This window comes from Garra rufa, chromosome 24 (assembly GCF_049309525.1).
Source record: "Garra rufa chromosome 24, GarRuf1.0, whole genome shotgun sequence".
Classification (NCBI taxonomy): Eukaryota; Metazoa; Chordata; class Actinopteri; order Cypriniformes; family Cyprinidae; genus Garra; species Garra rufa.
The window spans coordinates 18,702,691-18,721,699 of record NC_133384.1 but is presented as its reverse complement, the minus strand read 5'-3'; the positions used below and the strand labels follow the sequence as shown (position 1 = coordinate 18,721,699).

At 34.9% G+C, this 19,009-nt stretch overlaps 1 protein-coding gene across 1 annotated transcript in view; it reads right to left on the bottom strand.

Annotated features, from left to right (window-relative positions):
* Positions 1 to 19,009, bottom strand: part of tpk1 (thiamin pyrophosphokinase 1) — a 103,045-nt gene that overhangs the window by 54,645 nt on the left and 29,391 nt on the right. The window contains exons 4-6 of the mRNA XM_073831239.1: positions 17,220 to 17,289; positions 3,966 to 4,038; positions 178 to 273 (exon numbers count right to left, since the gene is read on the bottom strand). Of these exons, the coding sequence (XP_073687340.1) occupies positions 178 to 273; positions 3,966 to 4,038; positions 17,220 to 17,289 (239 nt within the window). The remainder of the gene's footprint in view (positions 1 to 177; positions 274 to 3,965; positions 4,039 to 17,219; positions 17,290 to 19,009) is intronic.

Here is a 19,009-nt window from a genome sequence, read left to right as displayed (position 1 = left end):
TTTGGAATGACATGAGGGTGAGTAATTAATGACAGAATTTTCATTTTTGGGTGAACTATCCCTTTAAAACTTGTGCAAATGAGGTCAAAAACGTATCGATCAGGTCTGAAGTGTAAGAGAGAAACATCAAGACGGACAGATTTAGAGAGATGCAGCTGAGGAGAGATGGAGTCCAACCTGCAATTTCTGTGCTTTGATCTCCTCCACCATAATGGCCAAGCACTTAGTGAAGTCTGTCAGATCCTGGTCCGGCGTTTCCATTAGCTTGCAGTTCTAGAGCAAAATAAGTAAAAAATGTAAGACAATATGTCAGCAGTTGACCAATACATTGATTTTTTAATTCAAGCTCAAAATTCTGAGATTCTTCTCAAGTTTTTATGGATGTACACTATTGTTTAAAAGTTTTGTGTTCAGTAAGACTTCCTTTTTAAAGAATTACACTTTTATTCAGCAGGGGCGAATGGAATTTATCAAAGGAGACAGTAAAGACATAATCATGCTACAACAGATTCATTGGTTAAATAAATGCTGCTCTTTTCAGGTTACTCAGATTTATCTTTTGTGTTGATGACTACTTCAAAGTATTTAAATATTTCAGAATTTGATGCTACTGACTAAATCAGATCAAGTATTTGCATAAAAATGGGGTTAAAAGGGAAAACAACAGCCTTTTTCACTATAAAAAAAGTTTGAAAACTTTAGAGATAACACACTAATAGAGACAAGCACCTCCTGCCACTTTTTATAAGATCACACTTTGTGTTGTAAATGGGATCTCGTGTTGTGTGAATTCTTTGAAAGTCAGTAAGGTCAGAGGTGAACGTCACTCGTTTCCAGTCTCAGTTCCCTCGAACGGCTGGATATATATGGCCGTCGCAGGTGACTTCTCAATCGCAGCAGGTATCACAAAATCCCGCACCCAAACGTCAGACGAGAAGCTTGTTTCTGTTGCAGCTTGATCTTTCCTTTATCCTCCACAGAGCATCACTCTGGTTTTTATTCCTTTTCAAACCCATTTAAATTCAGGCGTCATGCTCTGTCAAACTTCGGTTTCCCAGAAAGCCGCGTACACTGGCTTAGGGATGACATAAAAATGCATGTATGCAGGATTATAACAATGCAAATAACCTCTGGTACTCATTACTTAGCAGATGGTTTTCATTCAAACTGACGTACAGTACACTAATTTCAGGGACGGTCCCACAGGAGAAGACTGCAGTTAAGTGCTTTGCTCAAGGGCAAAGAGGAGGCCTCTCTGTGACACTTCACTTCACAGGTTCACCAGCTTTGTTAAGAGCTTTAGCCACTAGACTGATACCACACCACACTGAACCTTTCCAGAATGACAGGAAGTCAGTGGCGTGAATCTGTGAAATCTACATGACTTGAGGAAGTGAGTGGCTGGGGAGGGGGGGGATGGCTGGAAAGGACAAAATATGAATCTCAATCAGAAAGTATGTCAGCCTAAGTTTGTGAGCCAGATACATAATCTTGCACAGAACTTTTTTTATTATTATAAAATATTTAACATATATTTATATCAGGACCTAGGACCAAAATCGCTTGTCGTATCGAAGTACAAAAAGTGCTTAAAATCAAGCATTGGAATTAATTAATTAACATTAATATTACAATAAACTCACTGACTAAATATTATGCAAAAATATTAAGATAAAAAAATAAATAAAACTACAATATAAAAAAAAAAACTACTGACAATTCTGGGTTTTAAATGTATATTTAAGTTTGACAGTTTTTCTAGGCAAGTGGTTTTAATGTTTTTTTTCATGTCAAGGACCCCTAAATATGATGCTTAAACATATAACCCTTAAATATGATGCTATGATCCTAAATGATAAAAGCAGATACATATTTTAATGTCTGTTTAAGAACCAAATATACAGTGTGTGAAATTAAAAGACAATATTCCTACAAAATTAAATAATCAGCTTATTTATTGTCATTATACTGAAGCTGAAACAAATTAATAGAACAATTTCTGGAAATATTTGAAGAAATTGTAAACTAAATCACAAATTATTTCAAACCAGTCTAAGGATAAAAAAAAGAATAAAAAAGTGATAATATAATTTTTAAATGTGTTAAAAATTTGTGTTAAGTCGGTGCCGATGGCCTTGTGAGCAGCGCGCCGACATACGGGCGTCCCGTGTTCGAGTCCAGACTCGAGGACTTTTCCCGATCCCGCCCCCTATCTCTCTCCCACCTCCCTTCCTGTCATTTCTGATCTGTCCTATCACAATAATAGGCAAAAATGCCAAAAAATAAATGTAAAAAAAATAAATAAAAATAATTAGAGTTAAGAATGTGTTAAGAATTATTATTTTTTATGTAATATATTAATTTATCACATTAACTTGGATAGCCCTAAAACCTATATAAAAAATAGTAAAAAAAATTACAGTATTTAAAAAAAAATATATTATATTGAGCATTTCTATGAAAGCCTATTTCCGCCACTAAATAAATATAAAAATAAAATAAAAAGGTAATTCTGACTTTTTTTCTCAGAACTATGATATAAACTTGCAATTCTGAGAAAAAATTCGAAAAAAATTGCGATATGTAATCTTGCAATATCAAGAAAAAAAACTGAATTATGACATTTAAATGTGCTATTCTGAGAAATAAAATCAGAAGGAGTTTTTATCTTGCAATTCTGGCATTATAACTCACAATAGTAAGTTTAAATCTCACAATTCTGAGAAAAAAGTCATGTATGTAAACTTGCAATTGCGAGAAAAAACTGAATTATGAGATTTAAACTTGCAATTCTGAGAAATAAAGTCAGAAAGAGTTTTTATTTTGCAATTCTATTTCTCGCAAGTTTATATCATGCAATTCTGAAAAAAAGTCAGAACTGCAAGTTTATATCTTGCAATTCTAACTTCATAACTCGCAATTTCCAGAAAAAGCTCTGAATTATGAGACTTAAACTTGCAATTCTGAGAAATAAAGTCAGAAAGAGTTTTTATGTTGCAATTCTGACTTTATTTCTCACAACTGTGAGTTTATATCACGCAATTCTGAGAAAAAAAATAGAAATTGTGAGTTTAAATCTCTTAAATCTGAGAAAAAAAAAATTGTGATATGTAAACTTGCTATTTCAAGAAAAAAAATGAATTTTGAGATGTAAACTTGCAATTCTGAGAAATAAAGTCAGAAAGAATCTGACTTTATCTATCGCAACTGTGAGTTTATATCACGCAATTCTGAGAAAAAAAAATAGAAATTGTGAGTTTTAATCTCTTAAATCTGAGAAAAAAAATTGTGATATGTAAACTTGCTATTTCAAGAAAAAAAAAAATGAATTTTGAGATGTAAACTTGCAATTCTGAGAAATAAAGTCAGAAAGAATCTGACTTTATCTATCGCAATTGTGAGTTTATATCACACAATTCTGAGAAAAGTCAGAGCTGTGAGTTCACATCTTGCAATTCTGACTTCATAACTCTCAATTGTAAGTTTAAATCTCACAATTCTGAATTGTAAGACATAAACTTGCAATTCCAAGAACATAGTTTTTTTCCCCTTAGAATTGGACTTTATAACTTGCAATTGTGAGTTTACATCCTGCTATTCTAACTTTAAAAATCGCAATTGTGAGTTTATATCATAGTTTTGACAAAAAAAGTCAGAATTGTGAGTTTATTTCTCACAATTCTCCCTCTAAATCTCATAATTGCGAGCTTGAATCTCACACATATCACTTTTTACTTAGAATTGTGAGACGAAAACTCGCAATTTGTGAAAAAAAGTCCAAATTGTAAGATCACAAATAAGTGAAGTCACAAATAGCTGTTTATTCTTTATTCAGTGTTGCAAAGTGTAGCAATACAGATAATTTAGTAAAAGAAAAGAGGGAAAATTGAAGAATGTGAAAATATATGGACGTAAAAGAAAGTAAGAGAGACATCACAAGAGAGTCCTCGAGAGAATAAGCTTACCTTTTCTGTGTAAAATGCCTTGACCTCTGGCAGGATTGAATCAAAGTCTCCACTTATGTAGTCTGGGAGAAAACTTCACGGGAAGAGAGAGAGAAACTGATGTTAGAGAGGGTGATGGGTAAAAAGAGCACAATTTGTGCAGCCATCAGATCCTTTATTCATGTGAAATGAAGGTGCGTCTCTGACACGGGCCATGGAAAGCTTCAGTGACAGGACCCCACCAGAGCCATTCAACGCCTGCCAGTCACAGCACTATCTGTCCCCAGTCATGACAAAAGCGACACAGACAGCCCTCTTGACACAGCGAGGGGTTGAGAGAATTGATGCACGCTGCGCCGTCGCCGTATACCTCACACCAAACTTCTGCAACATAGATTTACGATATATATGGAGGCGATGACAAGATTTTCTTCGCTCAGATGGGCAGAGTATTCATTTTGAGAAAGGCAGATCATGTCGCGGCTCCTTTCGTTTTATTCCCTGCGAGCAGAAAGGTAGCGTGGGTATCGGTAGGCATTAAAGCATAAAGACTTGATGTTACGATTTCACGCTCTGCTGGACGGTGCATGTAGCTGCTGAATGAGCAGAGATGCGCAGCCGAGCTGGTTTAAGAGTAACACTGCAGCGGATTACAGAGGCACTATCTTCATCTCACGGCTGAATCTGAGGCCTTATAAGGAGAACACCAGCGTGCAAATATATGGTGAAAACAGGTTGTGTGGGGAATAATAATAATAGCCAATTCCAAGCCAAAGTTTGCTAAGACAATCATCAATATTACTGCCATTTGAATACAATTCATTGTTCTTTTAGTACTTTTAAACAACACATGAACAAAATTTCAACAAAAAACAATTCTGCTGCTAAATGATGAAATCATTTCAAGAACAATTTTCAAACAATTCTTTAAAAGACTTAAAAAAAAATTGTAAGACTCAAATAGAATCCAATTGGAATACAATTCTTGGACTAATATATATATATATATATATTAAACAACTATAGTAAGTAAACATTTTTACACTGGTTGAACTCTATCTGTTAGATTTACTACTCACAAAAGTCATTTGTTTAGGAATCAGACTACACTGGTTGCCCTGTATCTTTTTGATTCACTAAAGATATTTGACACACAAGAATCATTCATCTGGGAATTGGACTAAACAGGTTGCGCAGTATTTGTTTAATTCACTAAAAATATCTGACTCACAAGAGTAATTTGTTCAGTCGACTCACAAGAGTCATTTATCTGGGAATTGGACTAAACAGGTTGTGCAGTATTTATTTAATTCACTAAAAATATCTGACTCACAAGAGTCATTTGTTCAGGAATCAGACTACACTGGTCACCCAGTATCTTTTTGATTCACTAAAGATATTTGACTCACAAGAGTCATTTATCTGGGAATTGGATTACACTGGTTGTGCAGTATTTATTTGATTCACTAAAAATATCTGACTCACAAGAGTCATTTGTTCAGTCGACTCACAAGAGTCAATAATCTGGGTATTGGACTAAACTGGTTGTGCAGTATTTGTTTAATTCACTAAAAACATCTGACTCACAAGAGTCATTTGTTTAGGAATCAGATTACACTGGTCGTCTTGTATCTTTTTGATTCACTAAAAAGAGTTGACTCACAAGAGTCAATAGTCTGGGTATTGGACTAAACTGGTTGCACAGTATTTGTTTAATTCACTAAAATATCTGACTCACAAGAGTTATTTGTTCAGGAATCAGATAACACTGTTTGCCCTGTATCTTTTTTATTTATTAAAAAGAGTTGACTCACAAGAGTTAATAATCTGGGTATTGGACTAAACTGGTTGTGCAGTACTTGTTTAATTCACTAAAAATATCTGACTCACAAAAGTCATTTGTTCAGGAACCAGACTACACTGGTCACCCAGTATCTTTTTGATTCACAAAAGTCATTTGTCTGGGAATTGGACTACACAGGTCGCGCAGTATTTGTTTGATTCACTAAAAATATCTGAGTCACAAGAGTCATTTGTTCAGGAATCAGATTACACTAGTCACCCAGTATCTTTTTAATTCACTAAAAATATCTGACTCACAAAAGTCATTTGTTCAGGAACCAGACTACACTGGTCACCCAGTATCTTTTTGATTCACAAAAGTCATTTGTCTGGGAATTGGACTAAACTGGTTGCGCAGTATTTGTTTGATTCACTAAAATCATCTGACTCACAAAAGTCATTTGTTCAGGAATTCAGAATACACTGGTTGCTTTGTATCTTTTTGATTCACTAAAAAGATTTGACTCACAAAAGTCAATAATTTGGCTATTGGACTAAACTGGTTGCACAGTATTTGTTTGATTCACTAAAAATATCTGACTCACAAGAGTCATTTGTTCAGGAATCAGACTATGTTGGTGTCCTTGTAACGTTTTTGATTCAATAAAATTAAAAGAAGTCATTCAGAAATCAGACCTGATATGCATCTGATTTACTAAAAAGAAGATTCGCTTTTTGTAGAGTCATTCAATCAGAAATTGGACTTTGATTTACTAAAAAGAACTGACTCACAAGAGGATCAGACTGGTCACTCTGTCTTTTTGAGTCAGTAAAAAAATTGACACACAAGAGTGATTTGTCTGGGAACTGGTTTACACTGGTTGCACAGTATCTGATTGATTTACCAAAAAAGAACACACTCATAAGAGTAATTTGTTAAGGAATCTTTGTATTGTTTTGATTCACTGAGTCATTTTTTTAGGAATCAGACTACACGGGTCACATCGTATATGTTTAATATACTGAAAAGTGCTATCAGAGTATGTTAGTCGTACTGAATGTTTTTTATTCATTTAAAAGAACAGGCTCAAAAGAGCTATTTCTTTAGAAATCGGACTTCACTGGTAATGATGTATGTGTCTGATTCACTAAAAAGAAGAGCTGCTTTGTAGAGTCATTCATTCAAAAATCGGACTACATTGGCTGCACTGACAGTATCTGTTTGATTCACTAAAAAGAACTGATTCACAAGAGTCATTTGTTCAGAAATCAGCCTACACTGGTTGTGCCGAGTCATTTGTTTGGAATTCGGACTACAGTGGTTGCACTGTATCTGTTTGATTCACTAAAAAAGGAATGACTCGCAAGTCATTTGTTTGTGAATCAGAGTACATTGGTCACGTTGTATGTTTTTTATACATGAAAAAGAATGCACTATTGTGCAGTCACTAAATAATAAATAGCTCATGAAACTCTGTCAGAGCATTTTAGTACAATATTCTGTCCATATCTGTGGATAAACGAACATGTGAAAACCATTAACAGAACCATGAAATGTAAATCCACAAGTGATTAAGCTTATTTTATCACGTTAAGATTAAACATGGTTATATAATTTGTACCCCTGTTAATTGTATTATGAGCCCCTATTAATCTTTCTGCCAAAACAACGTTGGATCATCTAGAATGCTTCTGGCTTTGACCCAGGGTTCGATGTGCGAGGATAGGCAATTCAAAGCAACAAACGGTTTAAAGTTTCACGTTGTGTCCTCTCCAACAGACTCCCAGTTAAACAGGAAACCATAAATAACCCTCAGCAGTGACAGTTCTGCGGCCACATTAAGGTGAAGCTAAATGAAACCTTTCCTTTTGACATTTTATCAGCAAAACAGCTCCTTCCCACCGCAGAGTTCAAATTGGAGGCAAAATACACCTCTTTTACATTCAAATTAAAGTGTCACTTAAAGTTAATCGTAATGCAGGGACTATACCTCGTTGAAAAAGAACTCGATTTGGACCGGCACGGAGAAAATTAGTATTAAGAATTGAAGTAATTCCAGAAGGTCAAGACCAAAGCCAATGGGAGAGCCTGAGCCCAGACACCCTGTCGCATCAGATGCTTGATTCATTTTGTCACAGCCCAAAGAGACAAGACAAACAGACGAGATCACAGTTATCGCTCCGGCTTTCTTGTTTTTGCCTTGTTACACACTCTAAAATAACATCAAAGAGAATGTGGGGAGGTGAAAATTGGGCTCCCAAGTGACATTCAACAACAAAACTACATGCAAATCCTTAAACGTCTTGTATTTTGATGCAGCCTCTCTTTGCTAATAAATGATGTGACTGTTCATCAACAGGGGAGCTCCATATTGGCTTCATTTCGCGCAGCACAAATTTCGCTCTATTTTTTACGTCAATAAGCCCACTCAGGGCTTAAATAACAGATCGCCTGCTTTATGCCTGGCAGTTTCACACACCCCTCAGAATATCAAGAGACCTCTTCAGCTGTTGCTTCATTACAGACAGTCTGGTGAAATCATAAAGCCGCCCCTCCTGAGTGGATCATCTGAACAGACGATCAGCTTTTGATTATGCCTCAGAGTTCATTTTCGACTCCTTCATAATCAGCAAAGGTCACACAAGTACTTCAGAATAACGCCCGCATAACACGTACCGAGCTGGAGTACTGTACATTACTATGCAACCGTAGATGACGTACCGTGTGTCCCAATATGCATACTTAAAGGGATAGCTCACCTAAAAATGAAACTCTGTCATTAATTACTCACCCTCATGTCGTTCCAAACCCGTAAGACCTTTGTTCATCTTTGGAACTCAAATTAACATATTTTTGATGAAATTCTAGACCGCAACACAGGGTTTAGTAGGAAGGAAATCTTTAAAATAGTCCATGTGACATCAGTGGTTCAACCGTAATGATATGAAGCTACAAGAATACTTTTTACGCATAAAGAAAACGAAAATAATGACTTTATTGAACAATTTATTCTCTTCCGTATCAGCCTTTGATGCACATTCATGAGAATAAGCAGGTATGGTGCTGCTGACGCAAGAGCAGGCGTTCTATCATATAATATATGAGCAATATCACACAAGTAGACATGAGATAAGGCTGTAAATCAGCACTGCTGTGATTCATCTTTGAGTGTTGGATGGCTTAAGTGTGCAAATACATATGAAACACAGCGGAGTGTCTTTAAAAATCCTCTTTTGTGCAGAAATACTTCCTTCAGCCACAGATTCAAATCTCAGTTTGACAGTTGAACAGCTGAGCCCAAGCCTCTGTTACCGATTCGAAAAGGTCACTTTAGAACTAGTTATAAATAAACGTTCATTGAAAACTTGTTGTATTACTATATTAAAAGCTTATGTAAAGTTTTATAAGAGAGAGATTGTGATTACCTGCATCTGATACAGCATTCTTCATATTCACAATGTAGTTTCAATGTCCATTGAGAAAAGCATTTTCTTTGTCATAACATTAATGTCCTTAATATCATCTATTAAAGAAGTAGTTCACTTTCAAAACAAAAATTTACAGATAATGTACTCACCCCCTTGTCATCCAAGATGTTCATATCTTTCTTTCTTATGTTGTATGGAAATTATGCTTTTTGAGGAAAACGTTTCAGGATTTCTCTCCATATAATGGACTTCTATGGTGCCCCCGAGTTTGAACTTCCAAAATGCAGCTTCAAAGTGCTCTAAATGATCCCATCCGAGGAAAAAAGGGTCTTATCTAGCAAAATGATTAGTTGTTTTCTAAAAAAAATTATAATTTATATACTTTTTAACCTCAAATGCTTATCTAGTCTAGCTCTGTGTGTACTCTGTGTAGAGATTAAAACGTATATAAATTGTAAATGTTTTTAGAAAATAACCGAGCATTTCGCTAGATAAGACCCTTCTTCCTCAGCTGGGATCATTTAGAGCCCTTTAGTTTGAACTTGCATTTAAACTGCATTTTGGAAGTTCAAACTCGGGGGCACCACAGAAGTCCATTATATGGAGAGAAATCCTGAAATGTTTTCCTCAAAAAACATATTTTTTTTTTTACAAATGAAAAAAGAAAGACATGAACATCTTGGATGACAAGGGGTGAGTACATTATCTGTAGATTTTTGTTCTGAAAGTGAACTACTCCTTTAAGGAGAAAATACAATGGTGCTGATTAATGGATTTGCACATGGTTCGTCTAAAAGCATATTAAAAACACAGAAATTAACAACATAAAAAACTAAATTTTCACTACATGGGGACTTTAAATACTACTATTATTTATATAACATGTTATTTATTGAATGATAATATTAAATAAACAACAACAACAGCCATCATAAAAGTTGCTAGGAAATTCAGTCAAAATTAGAGGCAGCGCTCTGATATACAGCATTAAATTTATATAAACATGATGACATTTTGCCAAAACGATTTGCTCTGGAACAAATAATAGATTAATGACTGCCCTTTGGATTTGCCCAAAATAAATTACATCTCATGTTTTACCACTATAGAGACAGAGCCAGAGATGAGACCACTCTCGTGCAGGTTCATGAGTGCAAAATGGCTGAAAACCTCTTAAAACAGTAACAGAGTGATACGATTACAAACTGTAATGCGGCTGATGGAGTTCTGATTTTGCTCTAATATCGCACTCCTATCAGCCAATCAGATTCTAGAACAAGAAATAATTGTTGTATACAATGTAATATAAAAATGAAAGTTATGAAAGCCAAAACAATTAAAAGAACTAATGAATCTCACAGAAAAAAGCTCTGTCTTCAACAGTAGCACTTTCAAGAGAAATGTATTTATACAGCAATCTAACAGTTAATAAGAATCTGAACATCGGAAGATTACCCAGAGAGCAATCACTGTTGATAATCCAGGCAGTTTAGGACTAGAAACTTGTTTCATAATAATGGCCGATACCATCTGCAAATGGCAGAATAAAGCATAGTATGTTTCATGAGCTCTAAGCAATAGCGTGTTCACAGCTTCAGTTCAAATAAAGCTGAGCTTTCTAAACTAATCAAAGTGCTGGGAAAGGTCAATGCAGTAATTACATTTAAGGCACTGTGAGATAATAACAGGATATGTCTTGATCTGGGCACCAGCTCCTCTGAAGATTTCTCTCCCTGTCAGCTCCTGTTTGCACAGGAAGATTAAAAATGAATAATCACTGTGGATGCATGTAATTAGGCAAGGCCAAAGGTCTGCTAGACAAATGAAATGTGTTCCACTCCTGCATCAAAAAGACTTCTGGGAATGTGCAGTTGCTGGTCTACACCATTCAGCTTTTGCTCACAAATAAGTATAAAACAACTACCAGATGCCACAATGTGCAGCCTGATTTGATCATTAGATACCCATTGTAGGTTTAAGTCAACTCAACAATTTTCAATAAAAGAGATAGTTCACACAAAAATGGAAATTCTGTGTTCATTTATGCATACTCATGTCTTTTCAAGTTAATGGAAACGAATGAGAACTGGATCTGAATCATGCAAACCAGTTGAAGAACTAGATTAAGTGATTCACTTAAAGATCTGAATCGTTCAGATTGGTTTTGAGAACAGAAAAAAGCAATTAACTGAAAGTATCTGAATCATTCAGACTATTTTTCCAAATGAAAGTGAATTATTAAAATTAGCTTTGTGAATCTGACCAACCGATTCATTAAAAAGATCAGAATCATTCAGATCATTTTTCGAACCGAATCAAACAATTTGTTCAATATATTAAAATGATTAAGATCAGCTTTGAAAACAAGAAAAAGTGAATAATGACAAAAATCTGAATCAGTTCATAAACTAGATCAACTCATTAACTTAAAATATCTGAATCGTTCAGATTGGCATTGAGAAGTAAATCAGAGAAGTGATAATTTTTAAAACTGGATCAGCTGATTATTAACAATGATCTGAATCATATAATCCAGTTTTATGAACTGGATCAACTGATTTGCTTAAAGATTTGAATCATTCAGATTATTTTTGTGAACTGACTCAAGCAATTGATTGAAAAGATCTAAATCATTTAGAGCATTTTTCAAACTGAAACACAATTTGTTCAAGATATTAAAATGATTAAGATCAGCTTTGAAAACTAGAATAAGTGAATAATGACAAAGATCTGAATCAGTTCATAAACTAGATCAACTCATTAACTTAAAATATCTGAATCGTTCAGATTGGTATTGAGAAGTAAATCAGAGAAGTGATCATTTTTAAAACTGGATCAGCTGATTATTAACAATGATCTGAATCATATAATCCAGTTTTATGAACTGGATCAACTGATTTGCTTAAAAGATCAGAATTTTTCAGATTGGTATTGAGAAGTGAATCAGAGAAGTGATCATTTTTAAAACTGGATCAGCTGATTATTAACAATGATCTGAATCATATAATCCAGTTTTATGAACTGGATCAACTGATTTGCTTAAAAGATCTGAATTGTTCAGATTGGTATTGAGATGTGAATCAGAGAAGTGATCAGTTTTGCTTAAAGATTCGAATCATTCAAATTGATCTTGTGAAGTCAAGAAATAAATTAATAACATCTAAATCATTCAGAGCATTTTTTTAACTGAATCAAACAATTTGTTCAATAATATCACAAAATTCTGAGGAGAAGTCAGATTTTGACACAAATATGTAAGTTTGTGTCACACAATTCTGAAAAAAGTCAGAATTTGATACAAATATGCAAGTTATATCTTGCAATTCTGACTTGCTATTGCATATTATAAAGTCAGAATTGCATGTTTATATCTCGCAATTCTTTTTTGAGTTTTATTCTCACAAATGCGAGATTATATCATGCAATTCTCACAATGTGATTCACTTAAAGATCTGAATTGTTCAACAAATTTGAATTAATAAGATGAGTTTTGTGCACTTGTCCAACCTATTTATTAAAAAGATATGAATTATTTATACAGATATGGAAGGACATGAGGAGTAAGTAGATGACAGCATTATCATTCTGGGCTGAACAAACCCCGTTAATTCCTTCAAAAATGTGAATTCCTTCATTTCATCTAAGGAGAACCAAAAAAATCACTGCGTCTGTTCGATGATATTCATTTCCAAATATGGAATATTTTGCTTGTTGCTCAGACCCAATTAATTTTCAGCGAGAAGATACTCCCTAATGGCACCGCATATGGCTAACTGTCTGGAGAAGGCTTCTGTACTCTTTTCTGGCAGCTCTGAATAAAATCTACAGATGACAACAAAAGCATACGGAGTAAAGCAATGACAGGTACAAGAGAATTGATGGATGTGACATGGAACAGGGCCTGCTGTATGTGTGCATTCAAAAGATATTGTTTATTTTTTGGAACGTCCTTTGAGGTGTCTTTGGCAGTGCTGCTGCAAGCTGATAAGCTCAAAACAACAAGCTTCTGACGATCGCAGTCGAAACATACTTTACTGGCAGTGCGCTGAATGGATCATTAGCTCCCTACGAAGGCATTCTCGCTCCCTTAAATATGCCTGCCGCCACAATAAACCAGCTGTTTTGAAGCAGCAGCACAGTCTATTGTAGGTGGCTTAAAATATATATATCTATTTTATCTTCTCATTTGCTGTGTTTTCAATCCTATTTGAATCCACAATGTGTTATTTTGCTAGCTCAAGCTTCTTAACAACAATATCAAGCTTATTCATTTCAGATTTAAGAAGTGCACAAAGAGTGTGCTGCATGTTTTCAGTAATTAAAAGACATTAACAATCATAGTTATGCCGTATAAAGACAGACAAATTTGCGTTAATCCGAAGCAACCCAATTAAAGACTAATAATGTACCATTTGCTTTTGTTTCAAGTTGCTAATGTTAATTAATTAAAGGGAGCTCACACAAAAAGAAGATATTTTTAAAGAATACTGGTAGCCATTGACTTTCACAGTATTTTTTTTTTTCCATACTTTGGAAGTCATTGTCTACCTAAGGTAGTTCATTTCCGCCAATGAAAAAAAAAAATTATTTAAGTTTTTTGTGACTTTTTATCTTACAATTCTGAGCTTTTTGTCTCAGAATTGTGTGATATAAACTCACAATTGCAAGTTATAAGTCAGAATTGCAAGTCACAATTCTGACATTTATATCTCACAATTCTGAGAAAAAAAAAGTCAGAATTGTGAAATACAAGGTCAAAATTGCGAGAAAATAAGTCAGAATTGCGAGATATAAACTGATAAGCATTTCTCGAAATTGTGAGTTTATATCCTGCAATTATGAATTTATAACTTTCACTTGTGCATTTATATCTCACAGTTCTGAGAAAAAAGTCAGAATTGCAAGATACAAACTCGCAACTGCGAGAAAGAAGTCAGAATTGTGAGATACAAAGTCAAAATTGCAAGAAAATAAGTCAGAATTGCGAGATATAAACCGATAAGCATTTCTCGCAATTGTGAGTTTATATCCTCAATTCTGAATTTATAACTCGCAATTGTGCATTTATATCTCACAGTTCTGAGAAAAAAATGTCCGAATTGCAAGACACAAAGTTGCAATTGTGAGAAAAAAAGTCAGTATTGCGAGTTTATATCTCGCAATTCTGACTTTATTTCTCGCAATTGTGAGTTTATATCTCGCAATTCTGACTGTATAACTTGCAATTTTGCATTTCTATCTTAAAATTGTGAGGAAAAAAGTCAGAATTGCGAGTTTATATCTCCCAGTTCTGACTTTATTTCTCGCAATTGTGAGTTTATATCCCGCAATTCTGACTTTATAACTCGCAATTGTGCATTTATATCTCACAGTTCTGAGAAATAAAGTCAGAATTGCAAGATACAAAGTTGCAATTACGAGAAAAAAGTCAGTATTGCGAGTTTATATCTCGCAATTCTGACTTGATTTCTCGCAATTGTGCATTTATATCTCACAGTTCTGAGGAAAGAGTCAAAATTGCAAGATACAAATTCACAACTGAGAGACAGAAGTCAGAACTGTGAGATACAAAGTCGCAATTGCGAGAAAATAAACTGATAAGCATGTCTCGCAATTGTGAGTTTATATCCTCAGTTCTGAATTTATAACTCGCAATTGTGCATTTATATCTCACAGTTCTGAGAAAAAAATGTCCGAATTGCAAGACACAAAGTTGCAATTGTGAGAAAAAAAGTCAGTATTGCGAGTTTATATCTCGCAATTCTGACTTTATAACTCGCAATTGTGCATTTATAGCTTACAATTCTGAGAAAAAGGTCAGAATTGTACGTTTATTTCTCATAATTCTGATTTTATTTCTAGCAATTGTGAGTTTATATCCTGCAATTCTGACTTTATAACTCGTAATTGTGCATTTATATCTCACAGTTGTGAGGAAAAAAGTCAGAATTGCGAGTAAATATCTCCCAGTTCTGACTTTATTTCTCGCAATTGTGCATTTATATCTCACAGTTGTGAGGAAAAAAGTCAGAATTGTGAGTTCATATCTCACAATTCTGAGTTTATTTCTCACAATTGTGAGTTTATATCCCGCAATTCTGACTTTATAACTCGCAATTGTGCACATATATCTCACAATTCTGAGAAAAAGTCAGAATTGCATGTTTATTTCTCATAATTCTGATTTTATTTCTCGCAATTGTGAGTTTATATCCTGCAATTCTGACTTTATAACTCGTAATTGTGCATTTATATCTCACAGTTGTGAGGAAAAAAGTCAGAATTGCGAGTTTATATCTCCCAGTTCTGACTTTATTTCTCGCAATTGTGCATTTATATCTCACAATTCTGAGAAAAAGGTCAGAATTGCAAGATACAAAGTCACAATTGCGAGAATAAGTTTTGCGAGTTTATATCTCCCAGTTCTGACTTTATTTCTCGAAATTGTGAGAAAAACACAATTCACACAATCCAACAATTCTGAGAAAAAGGTCAGAATTGCAAGATACAATATCACAATTGCGAGAAAAATAGTCAGTATTGCGAGTTTATATCTCGCAATTCTGACTTTATTTCTCGCAATTGTGAGTTTATATCCCGCAATTCTGACTTTACAATTCGCAATAGTGCATTTATAACTTACAATTCTGAGAAAAAGGTCAGAATTGCAAGATACAAAGTCATAACTGTGATAAAAAAAGTCAGAATTGTGAGTTTATATCTCACAATTCTGACTTTATTTCTCACTGTTGTGAGTTTATATAAAGCAATTCTGACTTTATAATTCACAATTGTGCATTTATTTCTCACAGTTCTGAGAAAAAAGTTAGCATTGCGAGATGTGAACTAGCAATTGAAAGAAAAAAAGTCAGAATTGTGAGATAAAAAGTCACAATTATCTTTCTTATTTTTTTATTCAGTGGTGGAAACGGGCTTCTGTAAAAAAAAAAAAGCTTAGGCTCATGTAACTAGATGTTTTAAGATATATAAATATGCTTTTAAGATTTTTTTTCTTCTTTAGTGAGCAAAATATCTTGTAACTTGCATTTTCCAGGCATGATGTTACAGCCTATTTTTGCAATGTTTCACAGCGTGTCTGGTGATGTCAACAATTTTATTTATTTTTTTCAGATTCACAAACTTTCAAGGATTTCAAAGACCCTTGCGAACCCTGGATTCTACATTAAATGTAAAAATCTATGTAAATCTATTGGAAAAGTTCATTTCTGTTACTCCTGCAAACTCACCATCTCACAGTATATGAAATATCAACAGCTTTTGAAGTCAGCTATCTACAGCAGTCATAAACCTGCCAAAATACCAGTACAATAACACGCTCAGCAAAATATCAAATTATCGTTATCAAGAAAATTCCTGAAACTAACAAGATATCATTTTTGTCATAATCGCACATCTTATGTTATACCACAATTACTGTCAATTGAGCTTAACTTGTATTAAACCTGGAATATTCCTTTAACAAAAGACAAGCTGTCTCAAAAATCAAGATCTTTCCATAAGTAAAGGCACCAAGGATATCAAAATAGCCTATATATGAACTACTTTTATTTTTTTTAGCTTAACAACTAGAAATAATTTTTGAGATGCCAAAATAACACCATATGAGTTTGGAATGCCATGAGGGTGAGTAAATAATGACAGCATTTTTGTTTTAAAATAAACAAACGCACCAGTATGTGTTTAGTCCCATCACTCAGTTGTGATTTCAGTGCTTGGAGAGTCTGAGACATAGTGTTATTTTTAGGTTGTAGAACAAAAAGGGACCCAAACAAAAGAAAACAATTGTAAACCGCTCTGGAGGGGAGAAAAGTACCCAATTTAGAGGCCTGGAGATGAATCTGGCCTGTCAGGCACTGACAAAAGGTGATGGATTAGGAGTTAAGTCCTCTGAAAGCACTCTGGCAAGCGGGATACTCCTGAGGCCTCCTACAAGTCCAGCAGTTCTGAGAATGAACATGTGCAATGACACCAGAACCTTGACATCACCAGATCCATCTCTGCCCTCCGAGTCAATCGTGATGGGAGCCAAAATAGGGTTCTCACCTCTCGCGACGACTCTCCATGAGCCGGTGCAGATGATTGGCACCTCCGTCTGCACATGCTCGGATCTTGGCTGAAATGGCAGAAAAGAAACAGGAGGTGTTTGGGTGAATCCTTGATCGGCTTCATTACAACTCGTCAAAATGAGTGAAGAGATAAATATCATTGAAATCACATTATATGGCTATACGTTTGAAGCCATTTCACAGCCCATCTCAGTAACTGCTGACATGCTGAAATGAAAACAAATAGATTATTCTAGATCATGGCCAGGCTGACAGTAATGGCTCCCTTGCGCCTTTTGCGAAAGCACTAATCATTTCAGGATGAAGGTCAGTCTGTCCTGTCAGGATCATCATCGATTCTGATAAGCATGGTGAGCCTTGTCATTTTCAAGGTAAGGCCAATGGGATGCTGGGAAGCTAAATCCAGTTAAACAGGCCACTGGTTTTGATGTGGGATTTGACAGTCAAATCTACATAATGAATCTTGATCGGCACTGTGTGGAATACTACATGTACTATAGCATATTGGTGTTTGAAATGTTAGAGAAAAAAATTAAGAGTTTGGGATCAGTATAACTTGTAATGTTTTTAAAGAAAGTCTCTTGCATGCATTTTTATTATCAAAAATATAGAAAAGAACTATATTACTATATAAAATAATGGTTTCTATTTTTATATATTTTAAAATTTTATTTATTCCTGTGATGCAAAGGTGTATTTTCAACAGCCATTACTTCAGTCTTAAGTGTCACATGATCCTTCAGAAATAATTCTAATATGCTGATTTATTATTAGAATTATCTATGCTGATATAAATGAAAAGTTCAAAAGAATAGCATTTATTCAAAATATAAATCTTTTCTTGTGTCGTGTGTTTTGGGTCGTTGTCGTGCTGAAATGTCCACTGGTGCTTGATGTTGTTGTTGAGAATTTAGATGTATTGCACCTTTTCATGGTGCCGTTTACTGTGATTAGGTTCCCTGGTCCACCGGCTGAAAAACACCCCCAAAACATTAGGTTCCCACCACCATGTTTGACAGTGGGGATGGTGTTCTTAGAGTTGAAGGCTTCCCCTTTTTTACGCCAAATGAAGGCTACATCATTGTGGCCAAACAATTTAATTTTTGTTTCATCTGACAATAAAACAGAAGTCTTCTTCTTTGTCCAGAGGAGCATTTGCAAAGGCCAAGCAGGGTTTTGTGTGCCTTATCTAGAGAAGTGGTCTGCTTCCGTGGAACCCAGCGGTGTGCAGTGTCCGTTGGACTGTCTGCCTTGAGATGTTGCCACCAGCAGAGCCCAGATTCATCAGGATGGCCTTGGTGGTGATCCTTGGATTCTTTTTTTACCTCTCTCACTATCCTCCTGGCCAGCAGAGGGTGTCACTTTTGGCTTCCGACCACATCCTCTGAGATTTTTCACAGTGTGGAACGTCTTGTATTTTTTAATAAAACTTTGCACTGTAGCCACTGGAACTTCAAATCATTTAGATATGCTCTTATAGCCCTTTCCTGACTTGTGAGCAGCCACAATGCATAGCCGCAGGTCCTCAGTGAGCTCCTTTGTCTTAGCCATGACTGTCCACAAACCAACAGCAGAGAGCTTCTGTTTTTCACCGGTTGAGTTGATTAAAACAGCTGTTCCCAATGAATCAGGGTAATTAGGATGCTTTAGAACAGCTTGGACTATTTGGAATGGTATAGAACTTTGGATTTTCCCATAGACTGTGACAGTTTGCAAAGGGTATGAATAATTTTGGACATGCCACTTTTTGATCAAATGTAAATAAAA